The sequence below is a fragment of the Stenella coeruleoalba genome (genome assembly GCF_951394435.1).
Source record: "Stenella coeruleoalba genome assembly, chromosome: 2".
Classification (NCBI taxonomy): domain Eukaryota; kingdom Metazoa; phylum Chordata; class Mammalia; order Artiodactyla; family Delphinidae; genus Stenella; species Stenella coeruleoalba.
In genome coordinates, this window is record NC_137147.1 from 174,376,863 (window position 1) to 174,392,433 (window position 15,571).

The window sequence follows — 15,571 nt, forward strand, 5'->3', positions numbered from 1 at the left end:
TTTGATAGATTTTTCTAACACTTGGGGGCTGTTCATGCCAGCTTTCTCATGATCATTGCTACTGCCAACTTGCAACGTTTTGTCCCTCCTTTTGGGTGCTATGAACTGTAGCAGCTGCGGTCACAAATGGTGCCCTCCCCCCGAAACTAGTGGAGTGTGTATATTTTGGGTGTGGTGGTTAGCATGAAGAAGAGAGTGGTAAGGGTGATAAGGAACGGATGCAGTTGGAGGACTATGGAATATATGAGATGATAGGAAGTTTAGGGAGTGTCTAGAAGTGTCTTTTTTTTTTTTTGTAACCACTTCATGATATATTGAACCACTTCGTATTATAGAAATAGTTCCATTCCCTGCCCCCCCACAAAAGCTCCTTCCTGCCCCTTTGGAGTCAATTGCTAGCCCAACCTCTGCTTCTGGCAATCACTAATCTGCCTTCGATCACTATAGTTTTAATTTTTAAAGAATTCATAAAAATGGAATCATACAGTATATGGTATTTTGTGTTTGGAATATTTCACTTAGCACAATGTTTTTTTGTGTGTGTGTGTGGTATGCGGGCCTCTCACTGTTGTGGCCTCTCCCGTTGTGGACCACAGGCTCCAGATGCGCAGGCTCAGCGGCCATGGCTCACGGGCCCAGCCATTCCGCGGCATGTGGGATCTTCCCGGACCGGGGCACGAACCCGTGTCCCCTGCATCGGCAGGCGCATTCTCAACAACTGCGCCACCAGGGAAGCCCTAGCACAATGTTTTGAGACTTTTTCATGTTGTTGCATGTCTCAGCTGTTCATTCTTTTTTATTGCAGAATAGTTATTATTCCTTTGAAAAGGTTATACCACAATTTGTTTATTCATTTATTAGTTGATATACATTCGGGTTGTTTATCCAAGCCAATGGGGAACCATTCAATATGCTATTAGCTGTAGGTTTTCTGTAAATGCTCTTTCCTAGTTTGTTGTCTTGCTGTGCATGTTGGATTTTGTCAAATGTTTTTTCTCTGTCAATTAAGGTAGCCATATGCCTTTTCTTCTTTAGCCTATTAACATGGTAGATTGCATTCATTGATTTTTAGATGTTGAAGGATCCTTGCATTCCACTTTATTATGATATATAATTCTTTTTATACATTGTTGGATTCAATTTGCTAAATATTTTGCTAAATATTAAGGAATTTTGTGTCTAAGTTCATAAGAGGTATTGGTTAGTAGTTTTCTTTTTCTGTATTGTCTTTGTCTGGTTTTGGTATCAGGGGAACGCTGGCCTCATAAAATAAGTTGGGAAGTATTCCCTCCTTTTCCATTTTCTGGAAGCAATTGTCCAAAAGATGTGTTAATGCTACTTTAAATATTTGGTAATTTCTTCAATGACTCTATCAGGGCCTGGACAGTTCTGTTTCCAACCCACAAATTTTTATACCCTGCATTTTCATTTTCATTCAGTTCAAAATACTTTCTAATTTCCCTTGTGATTTATTCTTTGATCCTATGGGTTATTTTTAAGTGTGTTGTTTAGTTTCCAATATTTGAGGATTTTTCTAGATATTTTTCTGTTATGGGTTTGTAGCTTACTTTATTTGTTTTCGGAGAATATACATTGTATGGTTTAAATTCTTTTAAATTTACTGGGACTTGTTTAATGTCCCAGAATGTGATCTGTCTTAGTGCATGTTCCAAATGCACTTTAAAACAGTGTGCGTACATTCTGAAGTTTGGGTGGAGTGTTATATACATTTTAATTAAGTCAGGTTAGATGACAGTGATCTATCCTTATTGATTTTCTGTCTACTTATTCCACCAGTTTGTTGATAGTGGTGTGTGGAAATCTCTACCTATAATTGTGACTTGCTTACTTCTCCTTTCAGTTCTAACAGTTTTTGCTTCATGTATTTTGACACTGTGTTATTAGGTCCATACACATTTAGGACTGTTATGTCTCTTGATACATTGACAACTTTATCATTTTGAAATATGCCTCTTTTTCCCTAGTAATATTCCTTATTCTGAAATTTACTTTCTTTGATATTAATATAGCTGCTCCCAATTTCTTTTTATTAATGGCTGCATGCATATATCATTTCCCATCCTTTTACTTTTAACTTATTTTTTTTTAACTTAAAGTGGGATTCTTGTAGACATATACAGTTTTTTAAAAAATCTAGTGTGATAATCTCTGCTTTTCAATTATGCTATTTAGGCAATTTACATTTAATGCAATTACTAATTAAATAGTAAATTACCTTTCTTAAAAACGTAGTTAATTTCTTTTAAGAGACTAAAAAGTAGAAAAAATCTTTTATATATTGTATACATGTTTAGCATTTCTACACTCTTCTTTTTCCTTTTGTATCATTTTTCTTCCAGCTGAAGAACTTTCTTTAACATTTCTTATAGTGCAGTTTGCTGATTTACTCTCTCAATTTTATTTGCAGAAAAAAAAAAAAGTCTCCTGGCTTGCATCATTTCTAATAGGAAGTCTGTAGTCAATCTTTTCTTTGTTCCTCTTTATATAATGACTTTTCTTCCATTTCTCTCTCCATTATGTTTGTTTTCCTCTACATTTTTGAGCATCTGGGGCATATTTATAATAGCTGGTTTAGAAACTTTCCTATTTCATCATCTCTGTCATTTCTAGGTTTATTTCTATTGATGGATTTTCCTCTTGGTTGTGGATTATATCTACTGCATGCCTGAAAGTTTTGTTTGCATTTCATGACACTGGATTTTTATATTGTTAGGTGCTGGATTTTGTTGTACTCCTTCAGAAATATTGGCCTTTGACCTGACACACAGTTCAGTTAGTTGGAATCTGATTGACCCCTTTGAGGCCGGCTCAAAAGGGTGAGTCAGAGCAGCCTGAAATCTAAGATCATTTAGATCATCACTATGTAGGTGATTCCTTTCTGAAGACTCTATTCTATGCCTCGTGTATGCCTATCCCTGTGTGAGTTCTGCACATAGTGTGGCCTCTGCTTTATGGTGGTTCTTCAGCAGCCTTGGGAGTTTCATCTAAACATATGCAGATCAGGATTCAGCTAATGACTTGAAGGGCCCCCTCTGCAGATCTCTTGCGATCTCCCCCTCAATGCTTCTCTTCTCCTGGGATTCTGCCTTACAAATGTAGCTTCCTTAGACTCCCAGAACTCTTTTCCTCAAGTCAGTGAGACAACTGGGTTCTGCTTGCCTTTGTGCTGTATCCTGGAAACTACCTCCAGGTAGTAGTCCGGGGCTAGGGCTCACCTCATTGGTTTCCCAAAGTCTGATGGTGAGCTTTAGGAAAAGCATGTGTGGTGTTTGAACTGCAAGCTGAACTAGCTTCATTTTTTTTTTTTTTTTTTTTTTTTTTGGTGGGATATTACTTTTACTTAAAAGAATAACCAATAGACAGAATATGGTTATTCAGACTTGGGCATTAGGAGATATTTTCTTGCAAAAGGACAAAGTGAGCCTGCCACTTAAAGGAAGCAATTGACAATATTTGTTGCTAGTGATAAAATATGAGATTTCAGTAAAAACTAGCATTTTACAATTAGTAAATTGTATCTGACACCATGAGCTTAATATCTCCCCTATAATTAAAAGACTTTTAAAATTTTTTATTAAAGTGTAGTTGATTTACAATGTTGTGTTAATTTTTGCTGTACAGCAAAGTGACTCAGTTATACATATATGTATTCTTTTTCATATTCTTTTCCATTATGGTTTATCACAGGGTATTGAATAGTATTCCCTGTGCTATACAGTAGGACCTTGTTTTTTATTCATCCTATATATAATAGTTTGCATCTACTAATCCCAAACTCCCAATCCTTCCCTCCCCCAGCCCTTGGCAATCACAAGTCTGTTTCTATGTCTGTGAGTCTGTTTCTGTTTCATGGATACATTCATTTGTGTCGTATTTTAGATTCCACATATAAGTGATATCATATTGTATTTGTCTTTCTTTTACTGACTTACCTCACTTAGTATGATAATCTCTAGATTATCTAGGTCCATCCATGGTGCTGCAAATAGCATTATTTCATTCTTTGTAATGGCTGAGTAGTATTCCATTGTGTGTGTGTGTGTATATATATAAATATATACATATATATATCAATCTATGTCTATGTCTATGTCTATATCTATACCACATCTTCTTTATCCATTCATCTGTGGATAGAAATTTAGGTTTTTTCTATGTCTTGGCTATTGTGAATAGTGCCTCTATGAACACTGGGGTGCATGTATCTTTTTGAATTGTAGTTTTGTCTGGATATATGCCCAGGAGTAGGATTGATGGGTCATATGGCAACTCTATTTTTAGTTTTTTGAGGAAGCTCCATTCTGTTCCATAGTGGCTGCACCAATTTACATTCCCACCAACAATAAAAGGCTTTTCTAAGGAGACGGAAGGGGTGATATTAATAAATGTGATTTTTAAAATATTATGTAATATAGCATGTCAATGTTTGGAAGACCTTCGTAAATCAGTGAACTAATATTTTCCAAATGACCAATGCATGATGTTACAAAATCATGCACAAGTAAAGATACATTTAAAGTTCAAGATATACCTGAAACTAACACAACATTGTAAATCAACTATACTCCAATAAAAATTTTTTTCAATAAAAATTTTTTTAAAATAACAAATAAAGTTCAAGATAGACTGATGGATTTTAATGTAACAGAGTAGGAAAAGTTTATCGATACGATTTCAGATTCCACACTGCAACTAACTTTTACAAAACTACCGTTTGTCGTGTTTGGATATAGTATCAAAGAAGAAAGCCCACAACTATCTGATTAAGATACTCGTCTTTTCCAGCTCCATAGCTGTGTGAAGCTAGATTTTTTTCACATACTTTAAACTTTTTTTTTTTTTTGGCTGCACCGTGAGGTTTGTGGGATCTTAGTTCCCCGACTAAGGATCGAACCCGTGATCCCTGCAGTAGAAGTGCGGAATCCTAACCACTGGACCGCCAGGGAATTCCCTTTTTCAGATACTTTAAACAAAATAACATATTACAGCAGATTGAATGCAGAAGGAGTTGTGAGAATCTGGATTTCTTTTATTTAGGCTAGACATTAAATAGATTTGCAATCATGTAAATGAATACCACTCTTCTCCCTAAAGTTTTTGAAAACGTCATGTTTCCACAAAAATATGTTATTTCTATTAAGTTGTAATGTGTTTGCTATTGTTATTTTAAAATGAATTAATAATTTAAGATACTTTGTTTTAATTTTTAGTATGATAAATATTGATGGTTATAATTCACATAAACAAAGCCTTTCTGAAATCTCTAAGAATTTTTATGAATAGAAAGGGGTTCTGAGCCCAGAAAGTTTGGGTTATCTGTTCTTTAAAGATTATGTGGATCTCAGCAGTGAAAACATCTGAATCTGGTGCCTTTTAAAATGGGAGATCTACAATCACCTTTTCTATCTTGCTGCTGTTATTGCTTATTTCAGTTTTCTACCTTTTGTTGAACAATTTTGGTAGCTTAAATTTCTGTTAGGAAATCATTCATATGTTTTGGGGTTTCAAATTTTTTTCCATTGAGTTGCAGGTAGGATTTCTCATATTTCCTTAAATGCCTTTTTTATCCTTGGTTATTTTTCCATTCTTATTCCTAACCTTGATATTTTTTCTCCTGACTCACTCTTTTAATTAATTAATTATTTAAAAAATTTTAATCAATTTATTATTTATTTTAAAAAATTGAAGTATAATTGGTTTATAATAATATGTTAGTTTCAGGGCATACAACATAGTGATTCAATATTTTTATAGCTTATACTCCATTTAAAGTTATTATAACATATCAGCTATATTCCCTATGCTGTACAATATATCCCTGTAACTTTATTTTATACCTTTTAGTTTGTACCTCTTAATCCCCTTCCCCATCTTGCCCCTCCCTCTTTCCCTCTCCCCACTGGTTTGTTCTCTGTGTCTGTGAGTCTGTTCCTGTTTTGTTATATTCATTTGTTTGTTTTAGTTTTCAGATTCCACATATAAGTGAAAACATACAGTGTTTGTCTTTCTCTGTCTTATTTCATTAAGCACAATACCCTTTACGTCCATCCATGTTGTTGCAAATGGCGCTGGACTCACTCTTTATTCCATTCATTTTATATACCCCACTAATAAAACAGTATGAAAGCTTTGGGACAAAGAGAATGGAAGGGATGACCAGAGCAGACAAGAAATGTCAAGGAAGAAGGAAAGGGGACTGATGTGGTATATGGTCTGTCCCTCTCATCACTGGGAAAGTCCAAGAGAAAGAGATGTCAGTGGGGATTGTCCGCTGGTCTCTCAACCAGGGTCACAAACCTACCAGGATCCAAGCTCTGCTTCTCAACTTTGAGCATCCTTAAATTCAGTTTTGCTAGTGTCACCAGCTCTGGAGTAACTGGCCAACGTTTTTCACAGAAATGACTGATGTAAAAACTAGCATGCCGATTTAATAGTCTCCTAACAACTGAACCGCAGTACCTGTGTCTACCGGTCAAAGCATTTCTTCTCTTTGCAGACGCGTGTTTGTGGTTTCCTAGAGACTGATCTTGGAGATGCATCTGTAAGGAAGTGAGGAAGGTAGGATTTGGCAGAGGGAGAAGCTGGACTGCAAGGAAGTGTCAACTGAGATCTGCTGTGGTCCTTGGGGGGCTGGGAGCTAAAATGACCCTTTAGAGTTGCCCTAAGTTGAGGCAATGGGGCTGGGCCTTGAAATCTCCAGTCGGTCACTGGTGGTGGGCACCCCCTTGGGAGGGGCTGTAACCTTGGCTGAGGTAGGTCCCTGCACCCTGGGTCTGTACCCGTGAGGGAGGCAGCTGTGTGTCCCCAGCGCCTGGCAGATGGGGGATGGGTGCCTTGGCCCTGAACAGAGTGTCTGTGCAGAGTCCCACAGCACTCACTACAAACACATTTGTTGTGAAATGCATCCTGGATTCAGAAACAGTAAAATGTGAAAAAAGTACACCTTAAAAAGGTAAATTCAGTAGTGTTTTTGGCATGGAGGTGGAAGCTAGACTCCTGGAAGACCAAAGTAGAGAATTGGAAATCCAGAGGCCGAGGCCTCTCCATTGTCTGTCAGTCATGATTCTTCTTGCAAACCTGTTTCACTTTTTGTCCTTGATATTCAAACTTTCTCTGCTGAATAGTTTAGCAAAGCCCACATGGGAAGTGGGCAATGGCCAGTGCTGTGCTGGTAAATGTTTAAAAACTGGCCCCTGAAGGAAAAGAAGTAGGCACAGATATTCGTATAATTTTTACTGCTATAAAGGATATGGAGGACAATTTATAGGCAGTAATGAATGATACTGTACTCTTTATTGTAGATTCCATATAGCCAATTGATTCTCACAGAATGCTTTCATTGATTTTTTTAGAACTCTTGTGTTCCCAGCCAACCTATAGTAATAATTGATGAATGCGTCCAGCTTTGACATGAATCCTTACTTAAATTAATGAATAAAACAAAAGTGAAACAACAAAGATGCACGTCAGAACCTCACATGTTTGTCAGTGATGTAAGAGACTTCGTTGAATCACATAGTAGTTTTCAAATCCTGGAAGAATATCTCCTCAGATCTTTGTCTTCTTTACTATGTAATGGCTATAGACACGACGCTTTAAATTTCATTTTTATCAGTGGTTCTCAAATGGGGAGAGCTTTTGCCTGTCAGGGGACATTTGGCAGTGTCCAGAGACATTTTTGGTTGGCACAACTATAGAAGGGGTGTTACCAGCATCTACTGGGTAGGGTTAGCAACATTTCTCCTCCAGAAAAGAATTATCTGGCCCAAGGTTGAGAAACATTTATTAACATTTTTAACATTTTCCCCATAACTTTTTAAAGCTTAGACAATCAACAAAACAATAAATCAAGTCCAGATTGGTAGCATTTGCCAATTTCTGTGGTGTAAATATTCCCATTATGGCTAATTTCAAGCTACCAACATGAGGTCCTCAACTGTGGCGTCAGGGAAAGACATGCAGTTATATATATTCAACGTTATATTGTATTTCTACCACAACGGTGCAACAGTCATAACTAACTCCAAGAGCATAAATAATAGTAAAATGCAGTAATATAATTAGTAAGTAATAGGTTCTGTGTATTTATTACCATTGTTTCTAACATAATGTATTTAATTGTTAATAAACATTTAACTTTTAACCATGGCTGTGCTTAACAGCTGACTCCAAAATTCTTAAAAATAGAGCAGTGGGCTCTTGCAGGTCAGAATGGACTGGTCTGGCTCAAGCGTGCCACTGGAACGGTTTCCACCACTCTCCAGGTCACACCTTCTGCACTTGCAAAGACTGACTCAATTCCAGTGTCAATTTTCTAGGGCACAGACTCTGGCCCGGATGAGGTCAGCTACCAGCCCACGGTGTGACCACACAAAAGCAGGCCTGTGAATATGGCTGGATCCAAATGGAGTCTGCATCTTCTATTTAGGAAATTTGTAGAAGCACCACTGTGAGCGGGCAGGCACCCTGAGAGACCCCGTAACAGTGCTGCAGACACTGACACAGCTTCCTGCCCCGTCCTGTTTATCAGGACTTCGTGCAAACCTACGTTCTGACTCATCTGCCGCCCGAGATTCCAAAATAATATATTAGATCAGTAGTTCTCAAAGTGTGGTCCCTGGATCCACAGCAAACGCCTCACTTGGGAACTTGTTCAAAAAGCAAATTCTTGGGCTCCTCCACTGACCTTTTCTGGGGGATGGAGACCCCCAGACCGGGTTTCAAAAACTCCTCTGGATTATTCAGAGGCATGTTGAAGACAGAGGGCTACTGTATGAGATTTAAAAAAAAAAATTTTTTTTTTTCATTTGTTTTTGGCCACACTGCTTGGCTTGCAGGATCTTAGTTCCATGACCAGGGGTTGAACCCTGGCCCTGGCAGTGAAAGTGCCAAGTCCTAACCACTGAACCACCAGGGTACTCCCTATATGAGATTGTATAGCTTTCAAAAAAGAAGTGACATTCTATCCTTTAGGACAGCAACAAAACAAACCCAGATGGTCCTGAGTAAATTTGGTATTTCCTCCATTCTCCAGAAATGACAGATACTCTCTTAGGATGGGCTATTTCAACAGAAGAATAATCTCATCAATCATATATATATATATTGATTTTTACTATTTCTTCTTTTAATTCCTGTGAATACCTTAAATAGCCCCATACATGCTACTAAATTGTATTTATCTTTTATAATTTAACTTTTAGCTGGTAACATCCTCAAGGGTAGGGATTATATATTGTATTTGGTTTAAGCCACAGAACTTAATATACTACAGAGCTCATAGAAGACATTTAAATATTGATTGAATAAGTATGAAGGTTGAAACAAATTCTCTTTTTTTTTGTCTGATCCTTTGTTTTCCTTTACTGGCGTTATTTAAAATTTATCATACATAATTTCTAAAGTAGTAGTGCTGAAATTTTATAAAGAATTTCAATAATAATTAAATAAAACAGAAAATGACTGCTCTCTGGATTTTTTTTTCCAAATTATGGAATTTGTACAATTATAGTATAAAGAAGAAGAATCACCAGGGTTTCCATTGACAGGTAACAATCTGATATTTGGATATGTTTCCTTCCAATCATTTTTCTAGGTTTATATGCTTTTCTTACCAAATGGAGACTGTATGCTATTTTTCTAGTTTTGTTATCCTACTTTTTTATTAAACATTATGTCATGAGCATTCTTATATCACTGAATTTTTTTTGAACATATTATTCAATTGTACGTCTGAACTATGACTTACCTAACCATTCCCCCATTTACGACATTTGGATTGTTTCCGACATATCCCTTTTTACATAACTGTTGTGATGGAAGGGGTTGCATATTTGAAAAACGAATACGAGTCCTTAGAATCAGGATTGAGTGTTTCTAAGCTCACCTGGTCATCTTTTTTCCCCTTTTATATTGAAAAGCTTCCTTATCAGTTTTCTTGTTCAAGCACACAACTCTCCTATTCTTCCATTTCAGGCCCTTATCAGGATTTAAAGCGCATGTTTACATAAACATCAAAATCAATGAACGTCTGAAATTTAAAAGGAGCCTTTTTACAGAAGTGACTATCTTCCCTGGTTTACATGAATTATCTCCCATCCGGCCAGCTGTTCCTTCTTCTCTGTAAACTTCCATTACTGTTACAATCACCTGCGTCAACTCTTCAGGTTTTTGTGTCATAATTTCTAAACCCTAAATCAGGAAAAAGCTAATAAATTGTTATTTGCTTATTGAATTATAGGTGACTCAGGAAACAGAAATCCATGTAAGAATGTTACCATGTTTATTCGTTGAAGGAGTTTGTTTTTTTTTTCGGTAAAAGCTTTCAAAAGCCCTAAAAATTAGCAAAGCATCTTAGCTCAAAGAGTGAATTAACTTCCTATGTTAATTTATTTCTGGCAAAAGTCAGATATCTTTCAGATGAAATATAACCCAACGCACACGTATACAATAAAAATACTTTGTAAATCGAAACAAACCTCTTTTATTTTGCTAAACCATGTCACCCATTACGAACCGACTGAACTGAATAATATCTTTCCTTTTTGGGTGGGGAAAAGTAACATGTCAAATATTGTTCAGTAATGACTGAACTAGAAATTTAAAAACAGCTTCAATGGCATAGAACCAAAAATAAATGCATTGTAAACAGTTTTTAGGTCTTTTTAAAAAATAAATTTATTTATTTATTTGTTTATTTTTGGCTGCGTTGGGTCTTAGCTGCTGTGCGCGGGCTTTCTCTAGCTGCTGTGAGGGGGAGGGGGGCTACTCTTCATTGCGGTGCGCGGGCTTCTCATTGTAGTGGCTTCTCTTGTTGCGGAGCACAGGCTCTAGGCTCGTGGGCTTCAGTAGTTGTGCCTCATGGGCTCTAGAGCACAGGCTCAGTAGTTGTGGCGCACAGGATTTGTTGCTCTGCAGCATGTGTGATTTTCCCGGACCAGGGCTTGAACTGGTGTCCCCTGCACTGGCAGGCGGTTTCTTAACCGCTGTGCCACCAGAGAAGCCCCAGTTTTTAGGTCTTTTAAAAATTAAAATCTCTGATATAATTTTTTCCCCAATTTAATATTGCTTCTTGGGTTGGACTTAAAAAATGAAAATCTCTGATTACATCTCCAATCATCTCACTGAAAATCTTGATTGCTGAACACGTGACCAAAGAGATCATCTCAGTTTCCTGGAGTAAATGTTCAATTATCACCAAGATATGTAAGCAATCTAGAACGCAGGGAGGAGAGACAACTCTACTTCTGAAATGACTTAAATGGATGTAATTGCCTAAGTTTACTGGAAGTTTCACAGGCTAGCAATGAACACTATACTTTTGAGCTAGTATTATTGTCCAGGGTTTTCTCACTCCAGCACATTGATCTTGGCAAGCAGGTAACTTCAGGAACTCCGACGTGGACTTCTCGTATAATAAGTAAAGATCTGGCATTAATGAACATAATTGAGGTGTTTTGCTAAGAAGCTTTTGCACCTGACCTAGCAGGTACAAGTAGGTATAATAACTTTTTTCTCCTTTTAAAATTGAAGTATAGTTGACATAGGTATATAACTTATTAAACAATGCAGCATCGATTTAGAAGACTCGTGTTTCAGCCCACGTTTGTTCACGTATCTACGGATGGGAAACTACAAGCGCGCTGCCGGAGGGCGCCGCCAGGGGCGCTAAGCCTCAGCGGCTTCGTCAACAACAGGCGTCCTGGGGCGCTCTTTCCTCTCGCTCACCTCAGCTTCCGCCGGAAGCGGCTCTGTCAGTTGTTGCCCTTCGGTATTTGGGCTCGCTATGTGTAGTGGGTTCTCGGCGGCTGGCTGGATGAAAAGGCTTGGTTCCGGGAGCCGGAGAGAGAAGAAGAAAACTCGAGCTTCAACCCGGGCAGCAAGATGGACATTCTGAAATCGGAGATCCTCCGGAAGCGGCAGCTGGTGGAGGACAGGAACCTGTTGGTGGTGAGGATTCTTGGGGTCGTGGGGCGTTGGCGACGGAGGAGCTGAGCGTTTGCGTGGGGGAGGGGAGTCTGGGGGAGGGGAACGGTACTGAAAGGGTCCTTGCCGGATTGGGTTTAGCCAGAGCCCCTCCGCTACCCCGGAGCGGCTCCCTCTAGACCGCTGTGCCCTTGGCAATCACTTGGGAGCCTTTGGGATGGAGGTGTAGGAATTGCAGGAAAACCCGAGATTTTGGCGATTTCTCCTACCCGCCGCCCCACCTGTCCCTTATCCCCGTTCCCATCTGCCGGTATTCTTCGGACGTGCCCCAGTTTTTCTGGCCGTTCACTTCTGTCGTTTTAGGAAGGGTTTGTGTTTTATGTATACTTCCTGTTTTGTCACACAGGATATTACAAAGATGTGGTCCAGGACCAAGACTTAATAAAGTTAATAATTTTACTACTTCATCAAGGAGATAGTTAAGTGAAACTGCCGCCCCTCCCCCATTAGTGCTGAACATTGAAGAATCAGTGACAGCTGGTAGTTTAGTGCTATTGTCTTGATTCTCGTGAAGCATTGCTTTTCACCCTTCGTATAAATGGGAACAGAGTGAACAGGCAAATAATACCTTAGTACTGAAAATAGTTCTGACCTCAGGGACCCTCTTAAAGAGTCTCAAGGACTCCAGGGATCTTGTGGACCACACTTTGAGAACAGTCTGACTTAGGTCTTTGGATGTCGTGTATGATTGATGTTTATGATGTAGTGCAAGTAAGTTGGGATTGTTAGCTTGGCAGATGGCAGCTTTCATAATCTTTGAAACTTTAAAAACAATTAACAAAGTGGAGCTAATTAAACAGAATGTTATTTAGCAAATGCGCGGGAAGCTGGGGAGAGAGCTTGTCCATAGCTGTAACTTGATATTTTCATCTGTAACTCAGGGGCCTTTTTCTTTTGATGAGTGGTTTCGGAGTATTTGAAAAAGCTAATTTAGATGTTGAAATGCATAGTGGGTGTTAGAACCAGGTGTTGAAATTTAAAGTGCTTTAGAGGGAGAATTGAATCACGAAGAGCTCAGCTCACTCTCAGGGCTTACAGTGCTGTTTGCATAATCAGGTTCTTTGTCATGGATATAGACCAGCCTTTAAAAATGATCAATTACAAAAACACTGATTCTACATAATTGTTCTTAATTTATCATCACATATAAACTGCTTTTCTGGGATGTCTTTCATTTTGTAATTTGATAGTAGATTTAATTACTCAGATAACCCTGGCTAGAAGGTAAGATTGATTTACCAATTAATACCAGCAAAGGAAATACATGAAATGGAGATTAAAATACTGAATGTCATAGTTCTGGTAATATTAATAGTAATCTGCAAAGCATTATGCAGAATGCTTCATGTCTCATACCTCATATAATTTGTACAGCAGTCCCATAAAATTACTGCTACTCCCATTTATAGATGAGGAAATTGAAGCTAAAAGAAGTTAGATTGATTTACAGAATCGCACAGCTAGCAAGAGATAGTGTCTGAATTTGAATCCATCTCTCCCACTCTAAAGCTTGCTCTCTTCACCACTACAGACAGGCTGTTTATTTATCTCCACCCTGTGAACATAGAACTAGTTTTGATAGGGTTGACCTAACGATTAAATTACTTAAAATTAAATTAACATGTGAAAAGCACCCTAGTATGCTTTCTCATTTGAGCTTTACAACAGCTCTGCTTGGTGCATAGGGCAGTTAGGATGCTCTTTCCACGGATGACGAAGCCATCTTTTTTTTCACTGCCCTAGCCACAGTAAGAAATAAATCTGTATTTTCATCAGATACGTATGAAAAAAGTTTCATGCAACATTTCTTGTCTTAACTACATGTGATTCTATCATATGTTTCACTGTTTTAATCCATCCTGTTTCATTTTTAAAAACAATTCTGGTTGGGGGTCAGTGAATCCTTTTCATTATCCTTTTCTGTAGCTGGGGAACACCTGTTTCTGTTGTATTGTTTTTCCAGAAGCGCCACCTCCTCTTTGGTCATTTTGAGTGATGTCCCAGCTTTTTTTTTTTTTAAGCTTTATTGAACTATAGTTGATTTGCAATGTAGTGTTTAATTTCTGCTGTGATTTGTACAGCAAAGTGATTCAGTTATACATATATATTCTTTTTCATTATGGTTTATCACAGGGTGTTGAATATAGTTCCCTGTGCTATACAGTAGGATCTTGTTGTTTATCCGTCCTATCGATAGCATGGTGTCCCAGCTTTTTATTGTTAGTCTGAGAGTTGGATAGTAAACACTCAGCTTGTGAGAGCCCCTTTGTTAACCTCCTATCACCTGTGCTAAGTGCTCTACGTGATGTAACTGCTTGGAGGTAAGTGCGGTATCTGTATCGCTAGAATGCCGGCGCTTTGGCGCCCCGGTGTTGGTGAGTCTTCATTGAACTGCAAAGCCTCATTTATGTGGAAAGCCAGGCTACTGCACGACTCAGTGGGGCTTAATTAGCAGTTTTATTAGTTGCAGTTTTGAGCATGGACTTTGTGTAGAATTTTAGCTTTGTTTTTTTCTCCAAAATTTTTTGAATATTTCCTATATTCAAGATACTACACTGTGTGCCACAGAGGATTTTTTTTAAAAAGTAATGCTTGGTCCTTTTCTTTAAGGAACCTACTTTCAGTTTTACAGAGAAAAGAGAAGCCATCAGGCAAGAAATTCCTCACCTTTCCCCTGTTAAAGTGGATGAGATATTGGCTATATGTTGGGTCAAACCTACCACTTACATGTTGGAGCCCAGCTCTCATCTTTTGTAGCATTATCAGAATCTGAATAGCACTTGTCTCTTTTCTTTCTGTGTCTTCAGTCTCTACTGGCTTATCTCCAGCAGCACTGAGACATACACATCTCTCCCATCTTTTTTTTTTTTTTTTTAAAACACAGCTGTCCTTTTTCTTTACAGCCAAGCTGCTTCTTATTTCCTACTCACTCCTTAACCTGATTTCTACCTGACAGTTGCACTAAATCCATCCTAATCAGGGGCCGCAGTGATTTCCATGCTTTCTTAACCTCAGCAGCATTTGCACTCGGCTAATCCACTTTCTTCCTTTCTTTTTTTTTTTTTTTTTTTTTGCGGTACGCGGGCCTCTCACTGCTGTGGCCTCTCCCGTTGTGGAGCACAGGCTCTGGACGCGCAGGCTCAGCGGCCATGGCTCACAGGCCTAGCCGCTCTGCAGCATGTGGGATCTTCCCGAACCGGGGCACGAACCCGTGTCCTCTGCATCGGCAGGCGGACTCTCAACCACTGCGCCACCAGGGAAGCCCTGGTCCACTTTATTCAGTCTTCCCTTGATGTCTCTTACCCCACAGCGTCCTGTTTTTCCTTCTTCTCAGGCTGCTTATTCCTGATCTCCTTTACAGGCTTCTTCTTTTTTTGTTTTTTTATTGTTTAGTTTTTATCCCTTAAATGTTGGTTTTCCTTAAAGTTCAGGCCTAGGCTACTTTCTCTTCACACGGAAAATTCTCTTACATTAATTTCATATTCACCTCTAGATTTCAGTTGCCATCTGTAACAGGGGTTCTTAAGTGGAGCCTTTGGATGAACTTCAGAGTATCCATCAGTTC

General features: G+C 38.5%; 1 protein-coding gene across 1 annotated transcript in view; it reads left to right on the plus strand.

The window, feature by feature from the left end:
- Positions 1–11,780: 11,780 nt before the first annotated feature.
- Positions 11,781–15,571, plus strand: part of PRPF18 (pre-mRNA processing factor 18) — a 52,283-nt gene continuing 48,492 nt past the window's right edge. Inside the window, exon 1 of the mRNA XM_079914376.1 lies at positions 11,781–11,970. Coding sequence (XP_079770502.1) covers positions 11,905–11,970 — 66 coding nt within the window. The 5' untranslated portion in view covers positions 11,781–11,904. The remainder of the gene's footprint in view (positions 11,971–15,571) is intronic.